We start from the raw sequence: 18,042 nt of genomic DNA on the forward strand, positions 1-18,042 counted from the left end.
CAACTGCTTTAAATCAGGAGCTTCAGGGACCCTGTGGAGGGGGAAAAGGGGTCTCTGCCCTCAAGGAGCTCACCTCTACCAGGACAGGTGGGCCTCTCGAGTGAGGGACCCATGAGGTAGAGAGACCTGTCTTAGAGAAGACAGATGCCCGCCTGCTACAGACATGACATGGAGAGCCTTTGATTCAGGCCTTCAAGGCCCACCCTGGATGACATGGCCCACCTTGAATGACATGGCCAAACTGATGAAGATTTCATAGTTGAGTTCTTTTGCGTTTATTATCACTGAAATTGATAGCATTTTCATATGCTTATTAACCATATCTATTTATTTTACTGTGAATTGCATGTTTAACCTTTTGCCAACTTTTCTGTGTGTGTGTTGATAATGCTTGGAAAGTATAGGTCAAACTTTTTGCTCTTTTTAAAAACAGGAATGTACTTAATTTTTATTAAATACTCTTTTAGCATATAATTAGATGATCAGATGGGTTTTTCTTTTAAACATTTACCTCTGATGAATTATATCAATAGATTTCCTTGCATTCTTGCAAAGATCTCACTTTGTCACTCTGTTCTTATTCATTTAGCATACTTCCTTATTCTGCTTGTAAATATTTAATGTATGATTCTGCATTCATATTTATAAGTGATATTATGTTGTGGTTTTCTTTATGTTATATGTTGTCAGGTTTTGATATCAGCATTATGCTAGCTTTACTAAAAAAAGACTTCTCTCCTTTCTTTTTATTCAAGGTGATGTTAAATCCATGACTCATATTATTTAAATTGTTCCTATGAAACTTCTTGGGCCTGAATTTTTCCCATTATTGCCTTGCTTAGGCTTTTAAATGTCTCCTTCACCTAGTTTAGGTAATTGGTAGTTTTAAAAATCTTCCCGTTTATTCAGTTTGCAGGAATGGTCTCCTTTAATTCATTTAATTTTCTGTGTGATTACTTCCCTCTTCTTCTTAATATGTAAGTCCATGCTCTCTCTTCACTTCGCCCATTACTTAAGGAGCTGAGGACTTGTGGATTTGTAAAGAGCCAACTTTGGATATATTTATCATTCCCCTCATTTTTTTCCGGCTAGTTCTAAAATTTTGATATTTGACGTCTTAATTTTTTGTTGTTTTCTAGAGTTTCTGTGATTGCAGATTTAAAGACCTTTTTGATTCATCTTTTTCAGTGCCATGTAGTTGAATTTTTTGTTTTCTTTTATTGTGGTTATTCATTGCCAGTTTAGTTTTGTCCTAGTCAGGACATGTGATCTTCACACTTTCCATCTTTGGGAAACTTATTCATGGCTCCCTTGTAGACCTAATGTGCAACTGATGTGGGGATGCCTGGAAAAAATGCATATTTTCTGTTTGCACCATAGAGAGTTTTTACCTTTTTAAATCAATGTTATTTAGAAAGAGCAAACCAAGGGAATAACATGAAAGCATTTAAAGTAAAGAAAATACATAGTATGCTGAGGGAAGTAAGAAAATAAGGCCAAACATTTACTTTATAATAGCAGACATAAAATGGTTAACTGTCGTATAACAGACGTGACCCTTAAACTGGGTCAAAAAACAAGACCCAGTCTTCTGAAATGTAACAAACATATAACAGAAGCAAAGTTACTGGAAGATTACTTTGGTTCAGTGAAGATATCTGCCTTGAAAGCATCATTTACCAAATATGGTAGGCAAGCATCAAAATCTAAAAGGCAAAAACTGGAAGGATAAGAGAAAAAGGTCAGAAATATAATTGTAGTGAATAATGCTAACATATCTTTCTCAAACAGTTTATTTTATTTTGCTTGGAACTTTACTTCGTTTGCTATTATTCCCTTGCACAGTGTAACCATAGATTTGTTTGCCTGTTCTTGAACTTAGTATCAATGGAATCCTATAGAATGTACTCTTTGGCTTGTGGCTTCTTTCACTCATCATTATGTATGCTGGTAGTTCATTCTTTTTTTTTTTTTTAAACATCTTTATTGGAGTATAATTGCTTTACAATGTTGTGATAATTTCTGCTGTATAACAAAGTGAATCATCTACATGTATACACATATCCCGATATCCCCTCCCTCTTGCGTCTCCCTCCCACCCTCCCTATCCCACCCCTCTAGGTGGTCACAAAGCACCGAGCTGATCTCCCTGTGCTATGTGGCTGCTTCCCACTAGCTATCTGTTTTACATTTGGTAGTGTATATATGTCCATGCCACTCTCTCACTTCGTCCCAGCTTCCCCTTCCCCTTCCCCGTGTCCTCAAGTCCATTCTCTACACTTGGGTCTTTATTTCTGTCCTGCCCCTAGGTTCTTCAGAACCTTTTTTTTTAGATTCCATATATATGTGTTAGCATATTGTATTTGTTTTTCTCTTTCTGATGTAGTTCACTCTGTATGACAGACTCTTTGTCCATCCACCTCACTACAAATAACTCAATTTCATTTCTTTTTATGGCTGAGTAATATTCCATTGTATATATGTGCCTCTTCTTTATCCATTCATCTGTCAATGGACACCTAGCCTGCTTCCATGTCCTGGCTATTGTAAATAGTGCTGCAATGAACATTGTGGTACATGACTCTTTTTGAATGATGGTTTACTCAGGGTGTATGCCCAGTAGTGGGATTGCTGGGTCATATGGTAGTTCTATTTTTTGTTTTTTAAGGAACCTCCATACTGTTCTCCATAGTGGCTGTATCAATTTACATTCCCACCAGCAGTGCAAGAAGGTTCCCTTTTCTCCACACCCTCTCCAGCATTGAATGTTTGTAGATTTTTTGATGATGGACCTTCTGACCGGTGTGAGATGATACCTCATTGTAGTTTTAATTTGCATTTCTCTAATGATTAGTGATGTTGAGCATCCTTTCGTGTGCTTTTTGGCAATCTGTATATCTTTGTTGGAAAAATGTCTATTCAGGTCTTCTGCCCATTTTTGGATTGGGTTCTTTGTTTTTTTGATATTGAGCTGCATGAGCTGCTTGTATATTTTGGAGATGAATCCTTTGTCAGTTTCTTCATTTGCAAATACTTTCTCCCATTCTGAGGCTTGTCTTTTCATCTTCTTTATAGTTTCCTTTGCTGTGCACAAGCTTTTAAGTTTCAGTAGGTCCCATTTGTTTTATTTTCGTTTTTATTTCCATTTCTCTAGGAGGTGAGTCAAAAAGGATCTTGCTGTGATTTATGTCATGGAGTGTTCTGCCTATGTTTCCTCTAAGGGTTTTATAGTGTCTGGCCTTACATTTAGGTCTTTAATCCATTTTGAATTGATTTTTGTGTATGCTGTTAGGGAGTGTTCTAGTTTCATTCTTTTACATATAACTGTCAAGTTTTCCCAGCACCACTTATTGAAGAGGCTGTCTTTTCTCCATTGTATATTCTTGCCTCCTTTTTCAAAGATAAGGTGACCATATGTTCATGAGTTTATCTCTGGGCTTTCTATCCTGTTCCATTGGTCTATATTTCTGTTTTTGTGCCACTACCATACTGCCTTGATTACTGTGGCTTTGTGGTATGGTCTGAAGTCAGAGCGCCTGATTCCTCCAGCTCCGTTTTTCTTTCTCAAGATTGCTTTGGCTATTTGGGGTCTTTTTTGTTTCCATACAAACTGAAATTTTTATTCTAGTTCTGTGAAAAATGCCAGTGGTAGTTTCATAGGGAATGCATTGAATCTGTAGATTGCTTTGGGTAGGAGAGTCATTTTCACAATGTTGTTTCTTCCAATCCAAGAACTTGGTATATCTCTCCATCTGTTTGTATCATCTTTAATTTCTTTCATCAGTGTCTTATAGTTTTCTGCATACAGGTCTTTTGTCTCCTTAGGTAGGTTTATCCTTAGCTATTTTATTCTTTTTGTTGCAATGGGAAATGGGAGTGTTTCCTTAATTTCTCTTCAGATTTTTCATCATTAGTGTATAGGAATGCAAGAGATTTCTGTGCATTAATTTTGTATTCTGCTACTTTACCAAATTCATTGATTAGCTCTAGTAGTTTTCTGGTAGCATCTTTACGATTCTCTATGTATAGTATCATGTCATCTGCAAACAGTGACAGTTTTACTTCTTCTTTGCCGTTTTGGATTCCTTTTGTTTCTTTTTCTTCTCTGATTGCCGTGGCTAAAACTTCCAAAACTATGTTGAATAAGAGTGGTGAGAGTGGGCAACCTTGTCTTGTTCCTGATCTTAGTGGAAATGGTTTCAGTTTTTCACCATTGAGAACAATGTTGTCTGTGGGTTTGTCATATATGGCCTTTATTATGTTGAGGTAAGTTCCCTCTATGCCTACTTTCTGGAGGGTTTTTATCATAAATGGGTGTTGAATTTTGTCAAAAGCTTTTTCTGCATCTATTGAGATGATCATATGGGTTTTTTTTTTTTTTTCTTGTGGTACGCGGGCCTCTCACTGTTGTGGCCTCTCCCATTGCGGAGCTCAGGCTCTGGATGTGCAGGCTCAACGGCCATGGCTCACGGGCCTAGCTGCTCCGCGGCATGTGGGATCTTCCCTGGACCAGGGCACAAACCTGTGTCCCCTGCATCGGCAGGTGGACTCTCAACCACTGCGCCACCAGGGAAGCCTGATCATATGGTTTTAATTCTTCAATTTGTTAATATGGTTTATCACATTGATTGATTTGTGCATATTGAAGAATCCTTGTGTTCCTGGGATAAACCCCACTTGATCATGGTGTATGATCCTTTTCATGTGCTCTTGAATTCTGTTTGCTAGTGTTTTGTTGTGGATTTTTGTGTCTATGTTCATCAGTGATATTGGCCTGTAGTTTTCTCTTTTTGTGACATCTTTATCTGGTTTTGGTATCAAGGTGATGGTGGCCTCGTAGAATGAGTTTGGGAAGTGTTCTTCCCTCTGCTATATTTTGGAAGAGTTTGAGCAGGATAGGTGTTAGCTCTTCTCTAAATGTTTGATAAAATTCACCCGTGAAGCCATCTGGTCCTGGGCTTTTGTTTGTTGGAAGATTTTTAATCACAGTTTCAATTTCAGTGCTTGGGATTTGTCTGTTTATAATTTCTTTCTCCTTGGTTCAGTCTCGGAAGGTTGTGCTTTTCTAAGAATTTGTCCATTTCTTCCAGGTTGTCCATTTTATTGGCATAGAGTTGCTTGTAGTAATCTCTCATGATCTTTTGTATTTCTGCAGTGTCAGTTGTTACTTCTCCTTTTTCATTTCTAATTCTGTTGATTTGAGTCTTTTTCGTTTTTTTTTTTTTTTTGATGAGTCTGGCTAATGGTTTATCAATTTTTTTATCTTGAGAGAGAAGAACCAATTTTTAGTTTTATTGATCTTTGCTGTTGTGTCCTTCATTTATTTCTTTTTTTTTATTTTTTTTTAATTATTTTCTATTTTTAATATATATTTTTTTTAACATCTTTATTGGAGTATAATTGCTTTACAATGGTATGTTAGTTTCAGCTTCACAACAAAATGAATCAGTTATATATATACATATATTCCCATATCTCTTCCCGCTTGCGTCTCCCTCCCTCCCACCCTCCCTATCCCACCCCTCCAGGCGGTCACAAAGCACCGAGCTGATCTCCCTGTGCTATGCGGCTGCTTCCCACTAGCTAACTGCCTTACGTTTGGTACTGTATATATGTCCATGCCTCTTTATCGCTTTGTCACAGTTTACCCTTCCCCCTCCCCATAGCCTCAAGTCCATTCTCTAGTAAGTCTGTGTCTTTATTCCTGTTTCACCCCTAGGTTTTTCATGACATTTTTTTTTTTAAATTCCATATATATGTGTTAGCATACGGTATTTGTCTCTCTCTTTCTGACTTACTTCACTCTGTATGACAGACTCTAGGTCTATCCACCTCATTACAAATAGCTCAATTTCGTCTCTTTTTATGGCTGAGTAATATTCCATTGTATATATGTGCCACATCTTCTTTATCCATTCATCCGATGATGGACACTTAGGTTGTTTCCATCTCTGGGCTATTGTAAATAGAGCTGCAATGAACATTTTGGTACATGACTCTTTTTGAATTATGGTTTTCTCAGGGTATATGCCCAGTAGTGGGATTGCTGGGTCATATGGTAGTTCTATTTGTAGCTTTTTAAGGAACCTCCATACTGTTCTCCACAGTGGCTGTATCAATTTACATTCCCACCAACAGTGTAAGAGGGTTCCCTTTTCTCCACACCCTCTCCAGCATTTATTGTTTCTAGATTTTTTGATGATGGCCATTCTGACTGGTGTGAGATGATATCTCATTGTAGTTTTGATTTGCATTTCTCTAATGATTAGTGATGTTGAGCATTCTTTCATGTGTTTGTTGGCACTCTGTATATCTTCTTTGGAGAAATGTCTATTTAGGTCTTCTGCCCATTTTTGGATTGGGTTGTTTGTTCTTTTGTTATTAAGCTGCATGAGCTGCTTATAAATTTTGGAGATGAATCCTTTGTCAGTTGCTTCATTTGCAAATATTTTCTCCCATTCTGAGGGTTGTCTTTTGGTCTTCTTTATGGTTTCCTTTGCTGCGCAAAAGCTTTTAAGTTTCATTAGGTCCCATTTGTTTACTTTTGTTTTTATTTCCATTTCTCTAGGAGGTGGGTCAAAAAGGACCTTGCTGTGATTTATGTCATAGAGTGTTCTGCCTATGTTTTCCTCTAAGAGTTTGATAGTTTCTGGCCTTACATTTAGGTCTTTAATCCATTTTGAGCTTATTTTTGTGTATGGTGTTAGGGAGTGATCTAATCTCATACTTTTACATGTAGCTGTCCAGTTTTCCCAGCACCACTTATTGAATAGGCTGTCCTTTCTCCACTGTATATTTCTGCCTCCTTTGTCAAAGATAAGGTGACCATATGTGCGTGGGTTTATCTCTGGGCTTTCTATCCTGTTCCATTGATCTATCTTTCTGTTTTTGTGCCAGTACCATACCGTCTTGATAACTGTAGCTTTGTAGTATAGTCTGAAGTCTGGGAGCCTGATTCCTCCAGTTCCTTCTTTCGTTCTCAAGATTGCTTTGGCTATTCGGGGTCTTTTGTGTTTCCATACAAATTGCAAAATTTTTTGTTCTAGTTCTGTGAAAAATGCCACTGGTAGTTTGATAGGGATTGCATTGAATCTATAGATTGCTTTGGGTAGTAGAGTCATTTTCACAATGTTGATTCTTCCAATCCAAGAACATGGTATATCTCTCCATCTATTTGTATCATCTTTAATTTCTTTCATCAGTGTCTTATAATTTTCTGCATACAGATCTTTTGTCTCCTTAGGTAGGTTTATTCCTAGATATTTTATTCTTTTTGTTGCAATGGTAAATGGGAGTGTTTTCTTGATTTCACTTTCAGATTTTTCATCATTAGTATATAGGAATGCCAGAGATTTCTGTGCATTAATTTTGTATCCTGCCACTTTACCAAATTCATTGATTAGCTCTAGTAGTTTTCTGGTAGCATCTTTAGGGTTCTCTATGTATAGGATCATGTCATCTGCAAACAGTGACAGCTTTACTTCTTCTTTTCCGATTTGGATTCCTTTTATTTCCTTTTCTTCTCTGATTGCTGTGGCTAAAACTTCCAAAACTATGTTGAATAAGAGTGGTGAGAGTGGGCAACCTTGTCTTGTTCCTGATCTTAGTGGAAATGCTTTCAGTTTTTCACCATTGAGGATGATGTTTGCTGTGGGCTTGTCATATATGGCCTTTATTATGTTGAGGAAAGTTCCCTCTATGCCTACTTTCTGCAGGGTTTTTATCATAAATGGGTGTTGAATTTTGTCAAAAGCTTTCTCTGCATCTATTGAGATGATCATACGGTTTCTCTTCTTCACGTTGTTAATATGGTGTATCACGTTGATTGATTTGCGTATATTGAAGAATCCTTGCATTCCTGCAATAAATTCCACTTGATCATTTCTGATGTGATTTTTATGATTTCTTTCCTTCTGCTCACTTTGGGTTTTTTTTTCTTCTTTCTCTAATTGCTTTAGGTGTAAGTTTACGTTATTTAGCTGAGATTTTTATTGTTTCTTGTGGTAGGATTGTATTGCTATAAACTTCCCTCTTAGAACTGCTTTTGCTGCATCCCATAGGTTTTGGGTCATTGTGTTTTCATTGTCATTTGTTTCTAGGTTTTTTTTTTTTTTTTTTTTTTTTCGTTACGCGGGCCTCTCACTGTTGTGGCCTCTCCCGTTGCGGAGCACAGGCTCCGGATGCGCAGGCTCAGCGGCCATGGCTCACGGGCCCAGCCGCTCCGCGGCATGTGGGATCTTCCCAGACCGGGGCACGAACCCATGTCCCCTGCATCGCCAGGCGGACTCTCAACCACTGCGCCACCAGGGAAGCCCTAGGTATTTTTTGATTTCCTCTTTGATTTCTTCAGTGATCTCTTGGATATTTAGTAGCGTATTGTTTAGTCTCCATGTATTTGTATTTTTTACAGCTTTGTTTCTGTAATTGATATCTAGTCTCACAGCGTTGTGGTCAGAAAAGATACTTGATACAATTTCAGTTTTCTTAAATGTGCCAAGGCTTGATTTGTGACCAAAGATATGATCTATCCTGGAGAATGCTGCATGAGCACTTGAGAAGAAAGTGTATTCTGTTGTTTTTGGATGGAATGTCCTATAAATATCAATTAAGTCCATCTTGTTTAATGCATATTTAAAGCTTGTGTTTCCTTATTATTTTCATTTTGGATGATTTGTCCTTTGGTGAAAGTGGGGTGTTAAAGTCTGCTACTATGATTGTGTTACTGTGGATTTCCCCTTTTATGGCTGTTAGCCTTTGCCTTATGTATTGAGGTGCTCCTATGTTGGGTGCATAAATTTTGCAATTGTTATATCTTCTTCTTGGATTGATCCCTTGATCATTATGTAGTGCCCTTCTTTGTCTCTTGTAATAGTCTTTATTGTAAAGTCTATTTTGTCTGATAGGAGAATTGCTACTCCAGCTTTCTTTTGATTTCCATTTTCATGGAATATCTTTTTCCATCCCCTCACTTTCAGTCTGTGTGTGTCCCTAGGTCCTAAGTGGGTCTCTTGCAGATATATGGGTCTTGTTTTTGTATCCATTCAGCCAGTCTGTGTCTCTTGGTTGGAGCATTTAATCCATTTACATTTAAGGTAGTTATCGATATGTATGTTCCTATTACCATTTTCTTAATTGTTTTGGGTTTGTTGTTGTAGGTCTTTTCCTTCACTTGTTTTTCCTACCCAGAGAAGTTCCTTTAGCATTTGTTGTAAATCTGGTTTGGTGATGCTGAATTCTCTTAGCTTTTTCTTGTCTGTAAAGTTTTTAATTTCTCCATTGAATCTGAATGAGATCCTTGCTGGGTAGAGTAATCTTGGTTGTAGGTTTTTCCCTTTCATTACTTTAAATATGTCCTGCCACTCCGTTCTGGCTTGCAGAGTTTCTGCTGAAAGATCAGCTGTTAATCTTATGGAGATTCCCTTGTATGTTATTTTTGGCTTTTCCCTTGCTGCTTTTAATATTTTTTCCTTTGTATTTAATTTTTGATAGATTAATATGTGTCTTGGTGTGTTTCTACTTGGATTTATCCTGTATGGGACTTTCTGTGCTTCCTGGACTTGATTGACTATTTCCTTTCCCATATTAGGGAAGTTTTCAACTATAATCTCTTCAAATATTTTCTCAGTCCCTTTCTTTTTCTCTTCTTCTTCTGGGACCCCTATAATTCGAATGTTGGTGCATTTAATGTCCCAGAGGTCTCTGAGAGTATCCTCAATTCTTTTCACTCTTTTTTCTTTATTCTGCTCTGTGGTAGTTATTTCCACTATTTTATCTTCCAGGTCACTTATCCGTTCTTCTGCCTCAGTTATTCTGCTATTGATTCCTTCTAGAGCATTTTAAATTTTATTTATTGTGTTGTTCATCATTGTTTGCTCTTTAGTTCTTGTAGGTCCTTGTTAAACGTTTCTTGTATTTTCTCCATTCTATTTCCAAGATTTTGGATATCTTTACTGTCATTACTCTGAATTCTTATTCAGGTAGACTGCCTATTTCCTCTTCATTTGTTTGGTCTGGTGGATTTTTATCTTGCTCCTTCATCTGCCACGTATTTCTCTGTCTTCTTGTTTTGCTTAACTTAACTGTGTTTGGGGTCTCCTTTTCACAGGCTGCAGGTTTGTAGTTCCCATTGTTTTTGGTGTCTGCCCCCAGTGGGTTATGTTGGTTCAGTGGGCTATGTAGGCTTCCTGGGGGCGGGGACTGGTGCCTGTGTTCTGGTGGATGAGGCTGGATCTTGTCTTTCTGGTGGGCAGGACCGTGTTCAGTGGTGTGTTTTGGGGTGTCTATGAACTTATGATTTTAGGCAGGGTTTCTGCTAATGGGTGGGGTTGTGTTCCTGTCTTGCTAGTTGTTTGGCATGGGGTGTCCAGCACTGGAGCTTGCTGGATGTTGAGTGCAGCTGGGTCTTAGCATCGAGACGGAGATCTCTGGGAGAGCGCTCGCTGATTGATATTACGTGGGGCTGGGAGGTCTCCTGTGGTCCTGTGTCCTGAACTTGGCTCTCCCACCTCAGAGGCTCCGGCCTGACACCTGGCTGGAGCACCAAGACCCTGTCAGCCACATGGCTCAGAAGAGAAAGGAGAAAAAAAAAAGAAAGAAAAATAAATAAATAAATAAAATAAAATTATTAAAATAAAAAATTATTATTAAAATTAAAAACTTAAAAAGTAATTAAAAAAAGCACAGCAACCAAACCAATAAAGAAATCCACCAAGGATAACAAGCAATAAAAACTATACTAAGATAAACATAAAAATCAGTAACTAGTCTGTCACATACAGCAAACCCCAAGTCTACAGTTGCTCCCAAAGTCCACCTCCTCATTTGGGGGTGATTCATTGTCTATTCAGGTATTCCACAGATGCAGGGTGCATCAAGTTGATTGTGGAGCTTTAATCTGCTGCTCCTGAGGCTGCTGGGAGAGATTCCCCTTTCTCTTCTTTGCTCGCACAGCTTCTGGGGTACAGCTTTGGATTTGGCCCCGCCTCTGCATGTAGGTCGCCTGAGGGCGTCTGTTCTTTGCCCAGACAGGAGGGGGTTAAAGGAGAAGCTGATTAGGGGGCTCTGGCTCACTCAGGCTGGGGGGAGGGAGGGGTACGGAATGCGGGGTGAGCCTGCGGCGGCACAGGCCAGAGTGACGTTGCAACAGCCCGAGGCGCAGTGTGTGTTCTACCGGGGAAGTTGTCCCTGGATCACAGGACCCTGGCAGTGGCGGGCTGCACAGGCTTCCGGGAGGAGAGGTGTGGAGCATGACCTGTGCTCACACACAGGCTTCTTGGTAGCGGCAGCAGCAGCCTTAACGTCTCATGCCCTTCTCTGGGGTCTGCGCTGTTAGCCACGACTTGCTCCTGTCTCTAGAGCTCGTTTAGGTGGAGCTCTGAATCCCCTCTCCTCGCGCGCCCCGAAACAATGGTCTCTTGATTCTTAGGCAGTTCCAGACTTTATCCCAGACTCCCTCCCGGCTAGCAGTGGCACACTAGCCCCCTTCAGGCTGTGTTCACACAGCCAACCCCAGTCCTCTCCCTGGGATCTGACCTCTGAAGCCGAAGCCTCAGCTCCCAGCTCCCACCCGCCCCAGCGGGTGAGCACACAAGCCTCTCAGGCTGGCGAGTGCCGGTCAGCACCAATCCTCCATGCGGGAATGTCTCTGCTTTGCCCTCTGCACCCCTGTTGCTGCGCTCTCTGTGACTCCGAAGCTTCCCCTCCGCCCACTCCCCGTTTCCACCAGTAAAGGGGCTTCCTAGTGTGTGGAAGCTTTTCCTCCTTCACAGCTCCCTCCCAGAGGTGCAGGTCCCCTCCTGCGCCTATTCTTTTGCCTCTGTTTTTTCTTTTATCTTTTGTCCTACCCAGGTACGTGGGGAGTTTCTTGCCTTTTGGGAAGTCTGAGGTCTTCTGCCGGCATTCAGTAGGTGTTTTGTAGGAGTTGTTCCACATATATATGTATTTTTGATGTATTTGTGGCGAGGAAGGTGATCTCCATGTCTTACTCCCCCACCATCTTGGTTCATTCTTTTTTATTGTTCAGTAGTATTTTATTGTGATCATGGATCACTATTTATATATTCATTCTGGGTTGTTTCCGTTTGGAAATATTATGAATAAAGCTGCTATGTACCTATCTTCTGGCGGACATACATACTTCTTTCCGTAGGAAACATACGCAGGGTGAATTTGTGGGTTATAATCTTTACACATGATTTGTTTCAGTAGATGTTGCCAAATAGTTCTCCAAAGTGAAGTGCCAGTTTACACTCACCAGCTCTTATTCTGGGAAGGTTCTAGTTGCTCCTGGTCCTTGTCAATTTTTAACATTGTCGTCTTGTAGATGTTAGCGATTCTGCTATGTGCACCTATCCTTGGGAGCAGACAGCATTCTCTCCCTTGTGCAAATGTAGACATTGAAGCTGTGGAGGTTAACTCACTCAGGCAGGGTCACAGAGCAAGGGCACGGTGGAGGCCACGTGTGTCCAGCATTAGCATTTCATTCCAGGGCACTACCTTGCCTAAGGACCTTCAGGGGATGTCTGTTTCTTCGTATATCAAATCCAAATTCTTCCAAAAGTCCAAGTCCTCTATATCTGACCTCATCTCCCAGCTTCCTCTGTATTTACCCTGTGCTAATCACTGTGAAAATAGGCCTGAAGCACTAAAATGTCTCACTTAATGCTCATGACAGTCTTATGAAATAGGTCATATTATGATCCTTGTTTTGCAGAGTTGGGACTGGAGGTGTAGGGGGATTAAGAAAGTGGTGCAAAACCACACTGTTAGTAAGCAGCGGAGGCAGCATTCAAGCCAGGCCTACTAGCTCCAGAAGAAGCTCTCTGAACTCTGACTTCTGGTCCTCCCTCTAAATCTAACATCGTGCTGTATGAACCTGGTGGAGAAGCCAGGTGCAGGTGGCTTCAGAAGGAGGTTTCCTCTGCCTGCCTGCTCAGCTCATACCAAACCCTCACAGGATCTCGGAGATGAGATTTTACACCTCTCTCTAGTTGTCCCATACGTATTGCCTTTCTTTCTTCAATAAGGTTTGAGTTTTCTAGAATGAGGCTTGGTTCCAGACATTTGGTACCTATTTGGTAAACAGGACATGCGAACTCATGCACACAGGGCCAGGACTTGAGGCAGGCTGGTTGGGAAATGGGGAAGCCGCGGTGGGAGGGGCTGGGGATGAGGAACTGGCAAGAGGAAGACCCGACGTCCACCTGTAACGTCCACAGGAGTAGAGGCTGAGGGTCATTCAGTCTAGTTGTTGGCATGGCTACGTAGGGAATGACCCTGACATTAAGGTTGCTCAATTTTCAAGTTCCAGGCTGTCCATCCAGGACAGAGAAGGACCTCAGGCAGCAGCTGGACACACGGAGGCTAGAGTTAGTGTCCAGAAGGAGTGACTGGCCACAGCTGGTTAAGGGAGCTGGGCTCCAGCAGGGCGCCAGTGTGCAGCCACGATGGAGGCTCAGCCATGTGGCCAAGACCAGGTTATGGTTTGAGGCAAACGGGTGCCTGGGTCCCCTCAGGGTACTGGGTATCACTTCAGTGCAACATGATCTATTCCAGAGCCCTGGCTGGTGGGGAAGGGGCTCCTCAAGCCCTGGCAGCCTTGGACAGGGTTTGTCCAGGCTCTGTAACTGGGAGCATTAGCACTGAGCTGGGGAAGGCTGGCGGAAACCCTAATTGGCAAGTTCCTTGAGCACAGAGGCCATGTCACACCACATAGAGGCAGTATGGGGAAGGCAGTCAGACGTTATAACCAGGTTGCCTGGGTTCAACTCCTGGCTCTGCCCCTTATCTGCTGGTTGAACGTTAACATACTGCTTAACCTCTCTGTGTCTTTGTCTTCCCATCTGTAAAATAGGGGTAAATATAAAACGTGCCTCCGAGGGTTGTTGTGAGGTGAGAAGAGGAATTTGTGTGAAGCCCTTAGAGCAAGCCTGCGCATATCAAACCCTTCCTCAATTGATGACCAGTGTCCTGTTCTAATCCACAGTTTTAGGTGTCTTGCAGTAAGGTGTCTTGTTGAGAGTCTCAGAAAGGAGGTCATCTCCCTAGATTTCAAATCTTCTGGTTCCTGTGCAGTCCCAAGTCATGCTCCCATGCACCGCCTCTCATGAAGTGTGTCCCTGATCAGCCCTCGACAGGTTCTGGAGACAGCGCCTGGGAACAGACATTCCCAGCCAGCGTGCTGCAGTTCCTTGGCCTCGTGCACAGCACCTACCCCCAGGATCCGGCCTGGCGGGCCCCAGAGTTCCTCCAGACCTTGGCTGCAGTCACCTTCCCCCTGGGAACCCATCAGGTAGGACATGCCTCTGCCCTACCCCGGTGAGAGCAGGGGCGAGCGTCATCACCCTTCAAGGGCAAAGGACAGAATTCCTCCCCACCCCTCCCCAAATTAAAATACATTTAAGGCAACTTAGCTGAAACCTTCAGTAAACAACTTGGGTAATTTTCCTTCTCTTTATGAGATGATGCTTCAGGTCATTTTTGGCTCTCAGAGTCAATAGTTTTTGATTCGTCAGGAATCTCAGTAATGAGAAATTTGATGGTAGGTCAAGTCCAATTTTATATGGAACACCCACACATTGATGATCATATGAAACAGCAGATTCCACCCCAGGAAACCTGCGGCCAGTGCCCCAGCCGGGGGAGGGGTGAAACTGTCACAGTGTCCCATCTTCTTTGCAGCACACTTGTCCTGTTTGCAGGCCACGGCATCTTTCAATCAGAGGGTTTGCCAAGGCCCAGCTGGGAGCGCAGGGGGACCAACTGGGTCTTGAGGACAAAGTGTGGGTGCGGGGGTAGAGAGGGCGCTACAGGAAGAGATGTGAGTGAGTTTGAGAGCAAGAGCCAGTCCCAGCCGATCAGGGGACTCAGTGGGCTAAGAGCATCTGAGAGGAGAGGACGAGGACAGGCGTGAAGGCAGGTGCAGGAGGAGGAAGAGCAGAAATCTGAATAGGAGGTGAGACCCAGCCAGGGAGAGTGAATTAGCGACGCCTGTCTACAAATCAGTAACTGTAGCCAAAGGAACACGCTAGGCATGTTGGTAAGTAGAGGGTCTGGAAGCCACGCGAAGCACAGTGAGGTCAGGTAGTATTTGCTCTGTAATTATTTGCTGAATGGCCAAGTGAATGAACTGCTCTTTTAGCTGTTCTTTTCTAGAAGTGTATTCATGGTGCCAGCCTCCATCTCCTGAGCACCTACAACAGTCCTGAGCCTGGTGCTTCACATCCCCTAACATGCCCGACGCAGGAGGTGTTAAAGGGGGAGGGGAGATTCAGGGAGGTGAAGCGGCACAGACTGGTTTCCTCCCGGTTTAGTGGGACGATGAGACCCATCTCACAAAAGGGTTGAGGAGATGAAACATGACACAGCTTATGTGATTAATAAGTGACAGAACCAAGATTTACACCTCAGTCTCTCACCCCAAAGCCCATGTCCTTTCCATCAGTCAGTTTAAAATAACATTAAATGACCTAATAGAATTTGAGTATTTAGTTTTAATAAAAAGACAAAATGTAAAGTGTAGAAGATTTGCAAAAAGATAAAATAGTTTGATGGGTTAATATCAACTAAAGCAACATACTAGAAAAGTAAGTAAAAAAAGATGCAATAAAGAGCAAAGGAAGGCACTGTGAGCAGCGCTGAAGGGGGTGGGGAATGGGACCCCCGCCCAGAAGCCAGGCAGGCAGCCCTACAGACTGCCTCTCACCACTACCCCCACCTGGAGTGGGCTGGGCCCTGGAGTCAACGGCCTGAACTTCCCAGCCCAGATCCCCACCTCAGCCCCTCGCCCACAGGCCAGGCTCGCCATCTGCTAAGTCAGGGTTCCAGCCGGCTGCCCACCAGCAGCCACAAAGCACACTCTGACCCAGGGCTCTGCCTCCCCACGCTCAATAGTTCCTGCCTGAGGGAGGGCCTGGCCCAAAGTCACCTCCCAGCCTACTGTGGATGAGACAAGCCCCAGTTCCAGAGCTCTTATCCCCATAGCTCCTTGCCTTGTTTCAGCTCCAAGTCGGCTCCAAAAGGCCTTTGTTGCACAGAACACATGACAGACTTTCTGCATGCAGAACGCTGGTGGCCAAAAGGGTTTTGATTTGCTATGATTTTATATGGCATCTTTCCAGTCAAGGCCGCGTGGCACTAATTAATGCAGTCATCACCTCCCTAGGTGCTGTTAAGTTCATTTTATGGCTTAATTAAGAATTGCTGCGTTACTTTTATGAATGAGCCAAGGGAGAAAACAAGAGATAAACTTGCATGAAAAGTTCATGGGCCAGGAGTCAGGCATCCCTGGCCGCATGTCCTTGGGCGTGTCATTTGGCCTCCCAGCATCTCCATGTCTTCCAGGATGTATCTGGGCTAATGACCCCCATCTCATTTATCTCCCAATATTTTTATAAATGTAAAACTGAGAAAGTGAAGGCCAAGGCACTTCAGGGACTTGGACGCCAGGACTGGCTGAAGTCCTACTTCTCTTTCCACCTGAGGGTCCTATCTGTCAACATCAGCAGAGCCTGACAGGCAGTAAAGGTGAGGGCCCCACAGGAAGGTGGGAACCAGCTATCTTGACCGTACACCAGGGCCAGGCATTGCTACATGCACTGTTTCTCACTGCATCCTCACACATCTTTGTGTGTTCCTTTCCAGCATTACTATTTGACCGATGGGGAGCTGTGGCACTGAGGAGGGCAGTGCCTTGCACGGGATACATCCTGGGCTTCCTCGCCGGGCACTGCAGGTCTCTCTTGCTCTGTGCCCAGCTTCTGTCCACCACTCCCACCCATCTGGGGTTCGGAGGCCACAGCAGGCCACCTTTGAGCCCTGGGACTCTGGGCGAGCTGCCTACCTCCTCGGGGCCTCAATTTCCTGACATGTTGATGGGTTTGATGAGAATTCCCCCGTGCACACCTCAGAAGTGGATGTGAGGGTGCCTTGAGGCAGGGTAGGCCGCTCATGCTGGGGTTCTCTTGTCTTTGAGGGGGCCGTGACAGAGGCTACCCAGGACACCAGCAGTCCTGAGGCCGAGCCTGAAGGCAACAGCACTGAGGAGGGTCTGCAGGCTCCTGCGGAGTCACATCCCACCCGGAAGCAGCTGAGGGAATTCATGCAGCTACTCTTGAGGGAGCTCTTGCTTGGGGCTCCCAGCCCCAAGCAGTGGCTGCCGCTGGAGGTGCTCCTGGAGGTGGGTTGGAAAGGGTGTCATTGGGCTCCGTGCTGTGGGAGGGCATGGGCACCATGAGGGCGGGGTGTGCCCAGGGAGACCTGAGGGCTGATCTCTTGAGAGAGCTCATCCAGGCCTGTCCATGCCAGTTGGCTGGTGGTCAGGAACCTCTCCTGGCACTGCAGTGATTGGTGGGAGGACATCCTCCGGAAACCACAGGCCCCGGCAGAGCAGGGAGCTCACCAAGCAGCAAGTCAATAGATGAATGAGGGCAGGTCTTAGCCAGGTTTCTAGAAGCAGAGCCTGAGACAGGGATTTTGTGGAAGTACTTTTTGGGGGGCGGTGCTCTCAGGAAAGCAGAGAAGGGATGCAGAGGAGAACAGGGGAGAACCTAGCCAGGAAGTGGTCTCAGAAGTAGCCTGGATCAGAGCAGTAGTGTGCTGTCTGCATCCCAGAGTTGGCCCCACCTTAAGGCACCTGACAGGTGGTCATTGGCTGTGGGCCCCCCACCCCTTGCCTCCTTGCCTCCTTGCCCTAGGAAGTAGGCATTGCTTCCCGGTTGAGGCAGTTTGGTCAGCAGAGGACAGTGCCCCAGAGAAGGGGCAGTTGTGAGCTATTGGCAGCCCAAACTCCCAGCACTGGCAGTATTAGCATATGGGCCAGGCAGAGGGACCTGGTGGGCACTGAGTGAACATCGTGGCCATGTGGCTGCTGTCTTAATCCAGGGTTTACTTCCAGGCTTCTCCAGACAATGCCACCGGCCAACAGAAGCGAGACTTTCAATCTGAGGTCTTGCTTTCCACCATGGAAATATTTCACATGATGAGTGGAGGTCAGGCACCAGTGCTTAGAGGTGAGTGGGGGTGGATGACTTGCTCCTCCTGTTC

General features: G+C 43.7%; 1 protein-coding gene across 5 annotated transcripts in view; it reads left to right on the forward strand.

Annotated features, from left to right (window-relative positions):
• Positions 1–18,042, forward strand: part of WDFY4 (WDFY family member 4) — a 281,181-nt gene that overhangs the window by 120,055 nt on the left and 143,084 nt on the right. For all 5 annotated transcript variants that reach the window (XM_049697129.1, XM_049697128.1, XM_049697131.1 and 2 more), the window contains 3 exons: positions 14,126–14,290; positions 16,973–17,176; positions 17,894–18,008. In XM_049697129.1, the coding sequence (XP_049553086.1) occupies positions 14,126–14,290; positions 16,973–17,176; positions 17,894–18,008 (484 nt within the window). The remainder of the gene's footprint in view (positions 1–14,125; positions 14,291–16,972; positions 17,177–17,893; positions 18,009–18,042) is intronic.

Source organism: Orcinus orca, chromosome 14 (genome assembly GCF_937001465.1).
Source record: "Orcinus orca chromosome 14, mOrcOrc1.1, whole genome shotgun sequence".
NCBI lineage: Eukaryota > Metazoa > Chordata > Mammalia > Artiodactyla > Delphinidae > Orcinus > Orcinus orca.